The 15,190-nt window shown below is 52.6% G+C and overlaps 2 protein-coding genes across 2 annotated transcripts in view; one reads left to right on the forward strand and one right to left on the reverse strand.

Moving 5' to 3' along the window:
- Positions 1-15,190, forward strand: part of LOC131570466 (zinc finger protein 850-like) — a 748,589-nt gene that overhangs the window by 149,911 nt on the left and 583,488 nt on the right. The window lies entirely within an intron of this gene.
- Positions 14,252-15,190, reverse strand: part of LOC131570461 (zinc finger protein 420-like) — a 168,202-nt gene continuing 167,263 nt past the window's right edge. Inside the window, exon 5 of the mRNA XM_058822815.1 lies at positions 14,252-14,749. Within this exon, the coding sequence (XP_058678798.1) occupies positions 14,252-14,749 (498 nt within the window). The remainder of the gene's footprint in view (positions 14,750-15,190) is intronic.

Here is a 15,190-nt window from a genome sequence, read left to right on the forward strand (position 1 = left end):
AATCAGGGAGAGTGATGTGGGGATATTTTTGGAGCAAAAACAACAATTTAGAGAGCTTTTGGGCTCCAAAAAACCAATTTAAGCCGATTTTTGGCTCTGTAGTCCCTATTTAGGGAGCTTTGGAGCTCCAAAACAGCGATTTAGGGAACTTTTGGGCTGAGAAACATCAGTTTCGGGAGCAGAAGGAGCAAGCCCTGAGGAAACCCGGGAGCAAGGGGCAGGCGCTTACCTGGGACAGGTCTGGGAAGGAGCCGCTCTGCGCTGGGGCGCAAGCATGCTTAAAAACTGGGATAGATACAGCTCACTAGCTCACTGTGCCCGACCCGTTCCCGCCCCCACGGGCTCCTCCCTCTCTCCCCGCAGCTCCTTTCCCAGTTTTACACTGATTTCCCCTAAATGAGGTTTCCCCGCTCCGGGAGCGGTTCCTTGGCTGGGGGTGGGAAATGGGCACAGCCAGCGCTCCCCGCCCATCGCTCCCGGAGCCTCCCTGGCTGGAATGAACCCCACGGGCTGATGGCACAGCGGGCACAGGGCGTGAGTGAGGGGCGTCAGGGCTCTGGAACACTGATCTGGGAACTTCATGGCTTAGAAACCCCTGTGTCAGCAGCTTCGGAGCCAGAACGGTGAGCTCAGGAGCTTTGGGGCCGAGAATGAGCAATTCTGGGGGCTTTGGGGCTCCAGAACACTGATTTTGGGAGGTTTTTGGCTCGGGAAAAAAAAAAATATTTAGGGAGCTCCGAGTCTCAGCGAAAGCAATTTAGGGCTATTTTTAGCTCAGAAGCAGCAATTTAGAGAGATTTTGGGCTGAGAAACATCAATTTAAGGATATTTTGGTGTCTGAAATACCAGTTTAGGGAGCTAAGAAACACACATTTAGGGAGGATTTGGGCTCAGAAATATCAAATAAAGAGTTTTTGACCTCCCAAATAAAAAACCTTTTTGGGGAGGATTTTGCTCCTGAGGGCTGGAATATAAGTGTGGGGAGTCCTGGCAGACTGACTATACCCCAAACCCACCACGACAAGTGCTGTGTGCCTGTGGTGGCGAGAACAACCCCTGGATGACTGCAGACAGACCCTGTGTCCCATGTCACTGCCTGGGACACTGTCCTGAGCTTGGAAATGGGTGCTATGGGCACAGGTGCCCCATGAAAGAATTTAATCAGAGTGTGGTACTCATTGCCAAAGCAACCTTACAGACACCTGGGGAAGAAGCAGGCACCGAGTGGATTTAGGACATCCCCTGTGATGGACCAGCCTCTGGAATGATGGAATGGGCTGGGGAGGATAACAGCGAGCAATGGGTCTTTTCGGGACTCCAGCTCCCATCATGCACCGCGGCATCCACTGAGCGCCAGTGCAACCGAGACTTCATCTCCCGTGATGCTCTGCGCACCGTAGAGCATCTTTGTAGCCGGACCACCATCTTCAATATGCCCCGCGACCCCAGAGCCCCGACATAACCTGTTCCGGCCGTACAAGTCCCGTCATGTTCCGTGCCCCAAAGGGACCGACTCTCCAGGTGTCCTCCAAGGGCTTCCAGGCACCATAGGTTCCCCGCAGGTGCCCCCTGAGGACCCAAAGTGGCCGCCCGCACCCACAACTGGCTCCCCGGACCCCCAAGTGCTGCAGTGGAGCTACTTCTGGGACTACAGCTCCCATCATGCTCCGAGCGCTCGTGGCGTTTGAATGCAGCCGAGACTTCATTTCCCGTCACCCCCGCGCTCTGCAGGGCGGCATTAGCACTCCGCCTTCACCCCCGCGCCCAGACAGCCCCGTTAGAGCCCCCCAAGGGCCCGCCCGGACCCCGAAGGGCCCCAAATTCCCCTCCCTGATCTCCAAGGGCCCCCCTGCATCCCCAAGAGGTCCCCTGGACCCCGAATTGTCCCTCAGAATCCCTGAGTGCTTCCCCCCACCCCCCATTTCCCACCCGGCTCCTTCAAGTGTTCTCCCGATGCTCAAGTTCTCTCTGAATTCCCCCCCTACACCCAAAACTGCCCCAAATGTGCCCCAAAATGATCTCCGTGTAAGCCCAAGTGCCCCCTTGGACCATGTGTGAGAAAAACATGATTAAAAAGATTACAAAAGGACTAAACATAGGGCGAATTAGCATAGAGGAAAAATTAATAACCAATAGAGGTGAATTAGTGAATGAAGGGAATTGTGATACTTAGAACCAGTTACCATTAATTTTATTAGTTGTTAAACACGGATAGATTTTTGATATAAATATAAAATTAGGTAATAAAAATGAAACAACTATTATTATAAATAAGAAATAAATACAATAAATACATTTAATTGAAAAATATTAAAAATAAAGAATAAATTACTTTTTAAAATATATTTTGGGATGTTAGTCCCAGGTGGACGATGCCAGACATGGTGAGGCTGGGGATGAGGAGCAGGTTGTCCAAACAGAGTCAGCCTGCAAGGGTGTCATTCTTCTCTGCGCCCAGACCTCCTAAGGAGACATTCAGCATCAAGATCACTTGGGGAAAGCTTCAGTTACCTTTTCTCTGAACTGAAAAATAAAAAAAATACTCATGATTAACAAACTAAAAATCATGAGGTGCACTTTGAAATTATCCTCCTGAACAGAACTCCAAACTGAATCTAATCACTGCACAAGCCCTGGAGACTCAAAGACAATGGAAGAGAGACAAAGAGCCCCCGAGGGCATTCTGTATTTTCATGATCCCCATGGTGGGTTTGGAGCTGGGTCCAGGAGCCTCAGGCACGAAGAGAAGGATGAAGAAGCTGCTCAAAGAATCAACAGCAAAACTCCAAGTGCCTTGGAGCACAGCTGGGCCCCAGTGAGGGCAGGGAGTGCCAAAGGCTGCCCAGGGACTGCTGGGAGCAGATCCTTGAGGCCAGGATGGCAGGGAGCCCAAGGCTCTGAGCAGGGAACTGCAGTGCTGAGCAAGGCCTGGGCTGGTTGGGGGAAGCAGAAAGGCCAAGCCCTGAGCCCAGCCTGGGACAGCAGGGCCTGTCCCTCACGGCTGGCTCAGGGCTGTTTGTGGGCCAGGGGGATGTGAAGGGCAGCAAGGACAAATGCCATAAACCTGTGTGACACTCCAGATCCTCATGGAACTGAGGGGCCAGTAGGACACTGTGGGAAGTTGTGGAACCAAGGGGATCATGGTGGCACTGTTGGGGCCCATGGAACCAAGGGGCCAGTGTGACACTGTGGGGCCTCATGGAAACAAGAGGCCATTGTGAGCCTGCAGGGCTGCAACACCCCAGAACACTGAAATGCTGGGGGTAACCAAAGGTTCCTTGACTCGAGTTTGGTGCACAGGAGAAACACCAACCAGATATTATCAACATGGCCAGATGCAAAGAATATTCTTGATAGGAAGGGACCCAGAAGGATCATCAAGTCCAGTTCATAAGTGAATGGCCCACACAGGGTTGAACCCACAGCCCCACTAATACCAGCACCATGCTCTGATCAATGGAGCTAAGAGGTCAAAATGACACAAAATATTACTGGCAAAATATAGACAATCAAGGAACTTTTGCAAAAGGTTTAGTACAATATCCACTTCAATATGAAACCCTTATCATAGCATTAAATTCAATAACTTAATCTAAAAATTGAATCGAAAAACCTTTATCCCTTAAGATGTTAAGTTACCCAAAAATGTTCCAGCTAAGTAGGATTAGAAGGAGAAGAAATAGCTAACAACAGAAAGACAGAAGATCCATAGAAAGACACACACATAGGTACCAACTGCTCAGGTTCCAGCATTGCTAACAAAGGAACCCCAGGAGAAGCAGGACCCAGACCATGGTCTGGCCTTGTGCTCCGGCTTTTAACCCCCTGGTCTTCATGAGCCCGCCTCTGGATGGGACTGCCAGTTGCTTGTCCAATCAGAGCCAGGGTAGCACCAGCTGCTAGTGTGTGATTGATTGATTAACAGCTGGGCTAATCAGAGCTGGGTTAACATCACCCCCCTGCTGTGTGATTGACAGCTCTGCCAGGCCAGGGCTAGGAGCGGGGCTCTGTCCCACCACAAACCAAGGCCTGACCCGGCCGTGGCCCCACACGGGCATTCCGAGCATCCCAAGGTGTCTCAGGACGTCGATCTCATCCAGCCTCTGACAGCGACCACGGTGACACTACGGAACCTCATGGAACCATGGGTCAGTTGTGACAATGTGGGTCCAAGGACACCACGGTGAGACTATGGAACCTCACGGAATCAAGGAGGCCATTGTGCAACTCAGAGGCCGTATAGAAGCAAGGGTCAATGATCAAAGTGTGGGGCCCATAGGAACAAGGAGCCATTGTGACACAGTAGGACCACATGGAGCCATGTGGGCCTCATGAAACCAAGAAACCATTGTGACATTGCAAGACCTCATGGAATCAAGGGCACCATTGTGACAGTATGGGACTCCGTGAAATCAGGGGAACATGGAACATGTCTGACTGGTTTGGCCTGCTGGGAGCTGTCTGACAGGTACCACTGAATTAGCCATGCCAAGGGCCACTTCCCATCTGACCATGAGGCACTGGGGCTCTGTGCTTTTATTCCTATGGAAAAGAACTGTCTTTCTTGTCTAGCCTCCCATGGCTGAAATTAGGATTCCACCTCTAAAATTCCCTATATCCAAGGGTTGCTCCCAGATAAAATCTGCTAATACAGTCAAGTCTGGCTAGCCTTGGCCTCTGGTGACTGCCTCTCATCTGCCCCTGCACCACTGGGGCTCACTTGTTTCCTTCCTATGGGAGACCATTGTGACACTGCGGGGCGTTGTGGAGCCAAAGGACCATAGTGACACTGCAAGCCCTTGTGGAGCCTGTTACACTGTAGGAACTTGTGGAACCAAGGAGATCATTGTGACAATGTGAGTACCATGGAATCCATGGGGCCATTGTGACACTGTGGGGTCTTGAGGAACTATGGAGACCATTGTGACTTTTTTGAGCCTTCTGACATGCAGGGGCCATTGTGACACTGCAGAGTACCATGGATCCAAGGGACCATTGTGACACTGTGGGGCCTCGTGGAAACAAGGACATCATTGCGGCTCTGTTGGGCTGCATGGTCCCAAGGGGCCAGTGTGAAGCAGCAGGGCTTTGTGGAACCAAGAGGCCATTGCTGCATTTCAGGGCCTCATGGAGCCAAAGGGCCATTGTGATCCTGAGGGGCACCGTGGATCCATGGAGATCATTGTGACATTGCAAGGCCCCATGGAATCATGGAGACCATTTGTCATGATCTGTTGATGATGTGATGGTTCGTAGGGGTGATCTCAGGGTGCAAAAAAACCAACACAACCACAAAAAAACATGGGCACAGGGGATTAGCAGTAACAATCAACAAGTGCAATTTTCTTGAAATAACCACAACAGAAATGCATTGATGAGGGGAACCGGGGGAACAAAGGAGAAAATAAGGAAAAGAGGGAGGAAGAGGAGGGGTGGGTGATAGCTACCAAACGTGATGCTGCGTTATCCTTCGAGATCCAGCCGATGGAGTCTGCCAGGCCACATCCGGGGAGATCTTGGAGGCACAATTCATCTGGACCCCACGTTATACTATTTTTCATTGGGGGAAGGGGGAATGAATTTCACAACCAAAACAAAGGTCTTCAGGGGGTGTGGAGAGTTAGGGATATGCATGCGGAAGAAATTGAGCTGTACGGTCAGTCGGGACATCCCCCCTGCCCTGCAGTCAGACCTTTGCTCCATACCTGGCCGCACCCAGCCGGACGTGAGCAGAAGGAAATGACACTGACTGCCCAAGCTATAAAAACCCTTGTGACCCCTCAATAAACACCATTTGCTGTCCACCACGTATGGTGGATCGAGTGACCCTGGGGTTACGGCCACCATGCCAGACTAAGAACCAGGTCGCCACGCCTTGAGAAGGCAACATCTGGTGCTGAAAACCCAGGACATGATCACCGCCCGGGGTTCGGGGTTCGCCTGGACGAGGAACTGGTGGCTGCACAGCTGGCCTAGTGCAGCGGGGGGGACGCCCCCGGACCAGTGAGGAGCATGGACGCTATTGCGAAGGTCGTAAGTCAGATCCACACTCAGTGGGGTATCGAGTGTAAGCTTAAGGATTTTATTCTCGCAGTGCCAAGACTGATAAAGCTAGGGGCTATAGAAAGCCTAGTAGAAATTCTCCATCCCGAGATATGGGATAATTGCACGAAGGCTCTGGCCAAGGAAACCATGTCCTCAGGCTCAGGGAAAACCCTCAAATCGTGGGGCAGAATTATCCAGGCTCTGCAAAAAGCTCGGCAAGAGCAAGAATCCTGGAAAGCCACGCGAACTTGTTTATTAGCCATGCCGCAGTTGGGAGTAGGGGCAGCGATGCAAACCGCAGAGGACTTTGACCCGTTCAGGTGCACGGAGGTGCGAACGCCGGAACCCCCTCAGCGAGCAGACTCACCATCGGGGGGGGGGGGGGGGGAGCGCACGCAGACGTTTTGGCAGGGGCTAGCAGAGGAGGCACGGAATGCTGCTATAATATCGGACCCCGACGCGGTTGATAAAAAGGCACCCCTGCCATATGCGTTTGAAAATGGCACCGGAGCGCGTGACCAGGGCTGGAATGATGACACGGGGGGTGAAAATGCAGAAGGCTCGCTGAACAGCACAAGCGTGGGCGAGCGGGGAGGAGGGGCGGCCCCTGAGAAGGAGCGTAAGACCATTCAAAGCGCTCATTTTAAATTATGCCCCTATAGGGCAAGAACCTCCCCTAGCAGGAGGCCGGGGGAGCCCAGGGGGAGGGAACGGCCCGACCCCCGCAGGAAGGGGCGGGGTCGGAGCCCGAGAAAACGGCTGAGCAGCCTGGAAATGTCTGGCCAGTCGGCTTCTGGCTCGGACTCTGACTCGAGCTGGGACGGGCTCGAAAGGTGGTCGGAGCACGATTCCGACACCGACTCGGGCTTTAACAAAAAGGGAGCAGCGGCATACAAGATCACTAGCTGCAGCGCTCCTGCGTGGGTTAAGCGGATATCAGAGAAAGATCGAACCCCGCTTACAGACTGGCGGAAAATAAAAATGGCTTGTGCGTAGTGGGCTCCGTCTGCCACACTGGTGTTCCCGGTCCGTGTGGGGGGGCAGGCAGAAATCAAAGAACCTACTCCCCGGTAAACCCGAAAGACGTGCAGGCAATTGTTAAAGCGGTTGCAGACAGGGGGATTAATTCTGCCATGGTTTCCACACTCATTGACAGCGTTTTTGGAGGCGATGATATGCTTCCCTTTGATATTAAACAGACTTGCAGGCTGATTTTCGATGGGGCGGGGATGATCGTTTTTAAACAGGAATGGGAGGACAATTGTGTAAAGCAGCTAGCCTTAGTAACAGGGCCAGACCATCCACTGCGTGGCTCCAGCATACAGAGGCTAATGGGCACAGACCCCACTATGATCACCCCGCAGGCACAGGCTGAGGGCCTGCGGACCCATGAGGTTGTGACAACAACCCATGCTGCCCGAGAAGCCATCCGTGTTGCTTCCAAAGTAATAGCCAAACCATCCCCATGGTCAACTGTAAAGCAGAGTGAGAGTGAGAGCTTCACTCACTTTGTGGACCGCCTTCAGGCAGCATTAGATCTCTCTGCATTACCCTCAGAGGCGAAGGGTCCTGTGCTAGCAGACTGCCTACGCCAGCAATGCAGCTCAGCCACCAAGGACATTTTAAGATCACTGCCACCTGGGTCCAATGTTGCTGCCATGATCAGACATGTTGCAAAGGAAGAACACCTAGCTCCCATCCAAGCAGCAGTTCACACTGCAATAACCAGTGTGATGGCATGCTTTAAGTGTGGCCAGGCAGGCCACGTGGCAGTAAACTGCCCCCAGTCAGGACACCCCTGCAACCCATATGCCCCACTACCAGGAAAGAGAGAGAGACCACCGAGCAACCCGACATCACCTGAGAAGCTCGCACCATCAAAATCAAAGCAGCAACGGTATCTCTGTGTGATCTTGTTTCTAGGGTTAGCAGGTGGAGGACAGGCAGACACAAAACATTACCCTCACCAGCGATTCAGGTGGGTTCTACGCCATCTCTCAGGTGAGGGGGTCATCAAAGAAATTGTTACAGCCGACACCCCATCTTTCGAGTTCAGGCTAAAAGACATTTTTCCCTCGCATACAGGGCACCCCAAATTTGAGGAGACGACATTATTTCAGACCTCCTGGTGCCCTGCTTCCAACCCAGGAAAAAATTACTGTAATTACCCAGGGTATGGATATTGTGGATATTGGGGGTGTGAAACTATTGTGACAAGCAATAGATGGAAACCACAACAGCCTGATAAGTTGCTGCAAATTAGGTATACTCCCCACGGCTGTCTCGAACCAAAATTTGATATGGATGGGTACGTGATTTTGCCCCAAGGCAGGAAACAGCACACCTGCACAGGCTTTATAATGACAATCCTGCAGCCGACCCATGATGGCTGGGCCACGGGCAAAGTGTGGACAGTGTTTATTTATCTCTCTCGCCGCATCTGGGCGAACATACAAATTATCAGATTCCCACCTCCAATATCCCAATCAGTCGGACCCAATCCGATTCTGACCCAATGAGTAGACCCAGGAAGGGGATCGCAGCTAACAGCAGTTCTAGCCACAAAACACAGATGCTAAAACTAACCTCCTCCCCATCCGATCTCTTAGCCAAACCAACCCTCTCCAATCCATTCTTAAGCGTGTTAAATGCTACCTTCTTATCGTTAAACCAATCCAACCCGAACCTCACAGAGTCATGCTGGTTATGCTATGATGCACAACCGCCTTTTTCCGAAGGTGTTGCCCTCGATCTCCTATTCATCTTCTCAAAGTCAGACAATCCACGCCAATGCAGATGGGACACTCCCTGGCGAGGCATTACCCTAAGTCAGGTTACGGGCCAAGGCAAATGCTTTGGCAATGCAACCTTGGCAAAGCAGATGGGCAACGTCTGCCGGGAATACGTCAAACTTAAGGGAGGGAAGTTCCAGTGTGTGATCCCAGCTGCATCGGGAATGTGGGTCTGTCAACGATCCGGGGTAAGCCCATGCGTACTCCTTGACAAATTCGATCATTCTACTGACTTTTGTGTCCAAGTTTTAATTGTCTCCAGAATCCTGTATCGCCAGGAAGAAGAGGTGTACCGCTTGTTCGAGGAACCTGACCGGCTCCACAAACGAGAAGTGATAACAGGCATCACCATCGCAATGCTCCTTGGTTTAGGAACTACCGGTGCTGCCACAGGCATCTCGGCCCTTGCAACACAACATCAAGGACTGACACAACTGCAGATGACTGTCGACGAGGACTTGCAGAGGATTGAGAAATCCATTTCTTCCCTAGAAAAATCCCTTTCCTCGCTCTCAGAGGTTGTCCTCCAAAACAGGTGAGGACTGGACCTTTTGTTCATGCAGCAAGGAGGCCTGCGTGCTGCCTTGAAAGAGGAATGCTGCTTTTATGCGGATCACACCTGAGTCGCTAGAGACTCCATGGCTGAACTGAGAAACCGACTAAACCTAAGAAAAATGGACAGAGAAGCTCAACAGGGCTGGTTCGAGTAGTGGTTCAACCAGTGCCCATGGCTCACCACCCTGATTTCTACCCTAATAGGCCCACTCGCTATAATCTTACTAACCCTAATCTTCAGGCCTTGCATATTAAACAAACTGGTGCTATTCGTTACAAAGTGTTTAGAAACGCTTAACATTATGTTTGTCGAGCGCCGACAATTACTTTAAGGCGTGCCAGTTACTAACACACTTACAATTTTATACTAATTTTACTAACCCATGAAATTTTGTAACCTCTACATTTTATAATTTTATAAGATTTTTACTAATCGTGAGGGAGGGGGGAAACGTGGAGAGTTAGGGATGTGTGTGCGGAAGAAATCGGGCTGTACGGTCAGTCAGGACATCCCCCCCACCCTGCAGTCAGACCTTTGCTCCGTACCTGGCCACACCCAGCCGGACGTGAGCAGAAGGAAATGACACTGACTGCCCAAGCTATAAAAACCCTTGTGACCCCTCAATAAACGCCATTTGTTGTCCACCACGTTGGTGTCAGGAGCATATGGACCGAGTGACCCTGGGGTTACGGCCACCGTGCCGGACTAAGAACCAGGTCATCACGCCTTGAGAAGGCAACAAGGGGGAAAGAATAGTATTTGTTCAGGGGTACACAAAATCGAGCCAGGCAGCAAGCGAGAACCATTGTTTTCATGGCCCAGTGCCTGCACCTGTGCTTGCTCTGAGCAGCTTTCCTCCCTGCCTTCTGCACACCTCCCCCAAGTTGGGAGGGTTTCAGTCACAGTCCCTGGAAGAAGGTGAGAGGGGGCCTTCTCACACAGGGGTTTCATGTCTCGGGTCTTTGATGAAGAGGCCTACATCTCTACTTGTCTATCACGATGGTTGAGAACAGGCTAGAGGGGTCTTCTCTTGGAGGAGGGACCATGCTAAAGCTCAAACCAGCCAGGCCAGGAGGCGGGGAGAAATTCCAGGACCATTGTTCAGGAAAAAGGGCAGGGTGTTCCTTCGAGTTCAGTGTCGCATATAGCAAACAACACCTCTGGAAACAGTGAGCTAAGAGGCACATGATTTTCCCTCCCCCCCCCCCACTGGTTCAGCAGTTTTTAATTTTTCGGTGGTCTCTCTTCAGGGCAACTGTGAGGCAAAAATGAAGGATATTTTGGACAGACTCTCACATGGCCTCAGGCCCAGGGCCAGCAGCCATGGCCAAAGTGCTGCAGGAGTTGGCTCTGTCAGGGCTGTCTTGCAGCTGCTGCCCATCCCTGTGCAGCCCAGGCTGTCCCTGCCCTGCACCTCTGTCCCTGCAGGCTGTCAGCATCCCCCGGCTGCCCCACCTGGCTGGGCCCTTCCTTTGCTGACAGCTCTGCCTCCTGCCTGCCTCTGCCTGCCCACACAGAGCCTTGGGCTGCTCCAGGCTACTGCTGGGGACGTGTTGCACCACAGCCCTGCCCTGGCAGGGAAATTCCTTTCTCCTGGTGTCCACTCTGCACCTCCCCAGCTGCTCTTGGTGCTATTATGTCTTCTTCAGGCTCATTCCCACTATGAAGAAAAGCTCCAGCCCCTCTGAAACCACCCTTCCATCCCTCCCAGGCTACTCCTGTTCTGTCCTCAGTCTCTACACCACTGAGCCCAGAGCCTGCAGACTCCCCCTGCTGGTTTTGTGGTAAGGCCTCCAAAACCCCATCCTGGGAGGTTTTTGGAAAAAAAAAAATAAGGTCTGTGAAAATGGAAAAATTGTGGTCAAAGTTATTTTCTCCCAAATCTTGCCATGACAGAAAAAGGGTCAATATCTTTAAACTGAATGAAGGTGGATTTACATTTGTTAGAAGGAAGAAATATTCTACAATTATGAAAGTGGCATCAAACTGCAGCTGTTTTTCTAGAGAATTGGATGCCCTATCCCAGGGATTGTCCAAGAGTGGGAGCTTTGTGCAGCCTGACTCAGTGAAACTCTCCCCACCCCAAGAACAGAATTCCTGTGCTGGGTGCCCTCACAAGGCTTCTGGCCAGAATGTCTGCTGAGGGCAGCCAGGCTGCTGCAGGGGAAGTGACCTCACAGCCATCACCATGGCAGCCCTGTGCCCTGGGCCTGGCTCTCCCCTTTCCTTTGCCCCTGCCTTGGCTCTGCTGCCATGAAGAGTTTTGTCATTAATATCTTGTCCCCAAGCTGCTGGGGCCATTGGCTTCCCAGTCAGGCTCCTGAAGCAGAAGTGGCTTTTCAAGCCCAGCCAGGAATGAGCCCTGAGGCAGCAGCTCTGCAGTGGTGGCCACCAGGCCGGGCTGCCAAGGGAGGCTTCTGGCCATGGCCTGCAAGCAGCTGCTGCTGCCAAGGTGCCTTTGGTGCCTCAGGCTCTCCCTGGCACAGCTCCCAGCACGGTGCTCTGCCCTTGTGCCCGAGCCCTTCCCTGTGCTGGAGTGGCCTGAGTCTTTTCCTGCAGCGGGACCTGCCCTGCTCATGGCACAGGAAAGGCAGCTCCTGCTGGAGCAGGAGGCTCTGCCTGCAGTGTGCTCCAACAACTCCGGCAAGGCCCTGTTGACTTCAAAATTTCTTCCCAGGGAAGAATATTCTAATTGTTAGAGCTCCAGTGCTGTGGAGGAAATAACTCTGATCAAGATCTTTCTATCTAAGCGTGATCAGAATCAATCCGAGCTGTATTTCTAGAAATCTGTCTGGTATACCATCATTAATCCTGTGGGACAAGTTCAGTTCCCCCTGTCCGATCTTTTGCACCTTTGTCAATGTCTGGGGCTGGGATTGGATCCAGCCACTCCCCTTCTCCTCTCTGAGATGGAAGTAAAGAAGTCTAGGGGTTCTGGAGGGTTTTATGGGTTCTATGGTGGCTGCTGTGTGCCATTTCTCCATCCCATGACTCAGCAGGAGTTTCTCCAAGGAAGAAACAAAGCTTTTGCCTGAAGCTCCCACTCTGCCCATGACAGGCATGACAGGAACCCCTGTGAGTGTCTGGGACATCCTGGGTCTTTGGCAGCTTGGGGACTCCTGGGATGTCACTGTGCAGCCCCTGTGAGTGCCTGTGACAGATCGGTGCCTTTGCAGCCCAAGGTCCCCTGGGATGTCACCATGGAATGGCTGAGACTGCCTCTGACCACAGGGCTCTTTACCACCCCCAGAAAACCCTGGGAGGTGCCCATGGAGCCCCTGTCTCTGCGTGGGACATTGAACAGCCTGGAGACTCTTGGAATGTCCCCATGTGTTGCTATAGGACATGAAAGAACACAAGTGCACACCGCTCTTCTCATGGTGAAAAAAAAAGGAAGTTTATTTTCTAACTCCAACATTTATAGTTTCCCAAGAGTGACAGTGGATTGCCACCTCTCCAATGACACTGGACAAACCAAGAGTCCATCAACTTTCTCCTCCTCCATAAAGGAATGCAAAACAATGTGTTATTTACAGCAAGTGTGTAAGAAAGTTCGCTACAAGAACGTCAATATCTTATAAAATCTTAAAAATTCAGGGCGCCTCCCATGGAATCCCGCTGAGTGCCTGTGGCAACTCAGTTCCTTAGCAGGCACCCATCACCAGAACCCATTGCTCTGGACAGTTTCTAGGGCAACCCTTCCCAGCCCCCTGTTGCTCTGGACAGTTTCCATGACAACCATCACCAGCCCCCTGTTGCTATGGTCAGTTTCCATGGCAACCATCACCAGCCCCCTGTTGCTATGCTCAGTCCCTTGGCAGCTCCATGGAGACCCCATGCCAGGGGTGGTTGCCTTGGACACCAGCTCAGGCCTGCAGCCATAGCCCGTTGCCATGGCAACCATTGGCAGCCCCATCCCCAGGCTCATGGGATCCCAGAACCACAGAATTGGCTGAGCTGGGAGGGACCCGTCAGGATCCTCCAGTCCAACTGCTGGCCCTGCACAGGACACCCCAACAATGCCAGCCTGGGCCTGGCAGCGCTGTCCAAATGCTGCTGCAGCTCAGAGAGCCCTGGAGCTGGGACCCTTCCCTGGGGAGCCTGGGCAGGGCCCCAGCAGCCTCTGGGCAAAAACCTTTTCCTGACATCCAACCTGATCCTGCCCCGACTCAGCTGCAGCTGTTCCCTCCACTCCTGTCCCTGGGCACCAGAGGGAAAAGGCTCCCACAGCACCAGCCAGGGACCCGCTCCCAAGGCTGTTGCCATGGCCACCAGGGCTGGGACCAGCTGGGATGCTCAGTTTCCAGGGGCCGGGGTTCAGAAATGGGATTCCCCAATTTCCTGCTCCCGCTAAAACCGTGCTGCCGCTCGCTGACCTCCCGCGTCCCATGGAATGCACAAAAGGAAAAAATCCCACCCTGGGATAGGAACAATTTATTGGGAACAGCACCCAGATAAGGAACAAACAGGAACAGCAACAACACTGGTAACAGAAGGGATCAGAAAAACTATTTAGAGGGAAAACTACAACACCACTGACTGTCTCTTTCCAGCCACATATTCACTCCTGCCTGGAAAGGACACCCTTCTCTCAAGGGGAGAGAGTCCCTTTCCTGCCTCTGGCATTGACCTGAAGCAGGAGTGAAAATAATGGCATGGCATTAGCCAGACCCTTACGTTCTTCAATCCCTCATCATGTCGTTGGCAGGGGCAGGAAAAGGGAAAGGAGTCTTGCCAGTAAGGATCACAGGGAATGTGGAGCACCAGCGTTCTTCCCAACGTGGGTTCTCCCATGGGGGATGAAGCTGGAGCTGTGCACAAAGCTCTTCCTGCAGTTAGGGCATTTGCAGGGCTTCCCTTACTGGTGCCTCCGTTGGTGTTTGGTCAAGGCAGAGCTCTGGGTGAAGCTCTTCCCACACTGGGGACACTCATAGGGCCTTTCCCCGGTGTGGATGCGTTGATGGATGATGAGGTGGGAGTTTTGCTTGAAGCCCTTCCCACAGTCAGGGCAGCAGAAGGATTCTGTGTGAATCCTCTGGTGCAGGATGAGATGGGAGCTGATCCGAAACCTCTTCTGACACTTGGAACACTCATGGGGCCGTTCCCCGGTGTGGATGTGTTGGTGGGTAACAAGCTCAGGGCTGCACCTGAAGCCCTTCCCACATTCCCCACACTCGTAGGGCCATTGCCCGGTGTGGATCATCTGGTGGCGGATCAGGGTGCTGCTCTGGCTGAAGCTCTTCCCACACTCCAAGCACTTGTAGGGCTTCTCCCCATCGTGAAGCTGCTCATGCACCACCAGCTCCGAGCCCTGGCTGAAGCTCTGTCCACCTTCCTGGCCCAGGGTGGGTCTTTCCTCTCAGAGCAACCCGGGCTGGGTTTGGTGCCACTCGTCCTGTGGGACCTCTGGGACTTCTCCTCCCCATTGCATTCATGCGCAGTGGAGCTGCTCAAAGTGGCCTCTTCCACCAGGTTCTGCTCTGGAGATTTGTCCTTCCAGGTCTCCATGCTCAGCTTCTTGTCTGGGGGAGGAAGGACAAAGAAAGGATGAGATGTGCCTCTTTGCCAGAGGGAAGGGGAAGGAGATGTCCCCAGTGCTTCCCCGGCAGACAGCATTGGCAGTGGGGTTGTCCTGCAGCCTTGGTTCCATGAGATTCCATTGTATCACGTGGTGTCCTTGGTTCCATGAGGCCCTGCTGGATCACAGTAGAGCCTTTGTGCCGTTCGTTTCCATGGTGCCACAATGGTCTCCAGCATTCCATGAGGCCATGCAGCAAAAGAGTGGACCCTTGAATCC

Source organism: Ammospiza caudacuta, chromosome 35, assembly GCF_027887145.1.
Source record: "Ammospiza caudacuta isolate bAmmCau1 chromosome 35, bAmmCau1.pri, whole genome shotgun sequence".
Taxonomy (NCBI): domain Eukaryota; kingdom Metazoa; phylum Chordata; class Aves; order Passeriformes; family Passerellidae; genus Ammospiza; species Ammospiza caudacuta.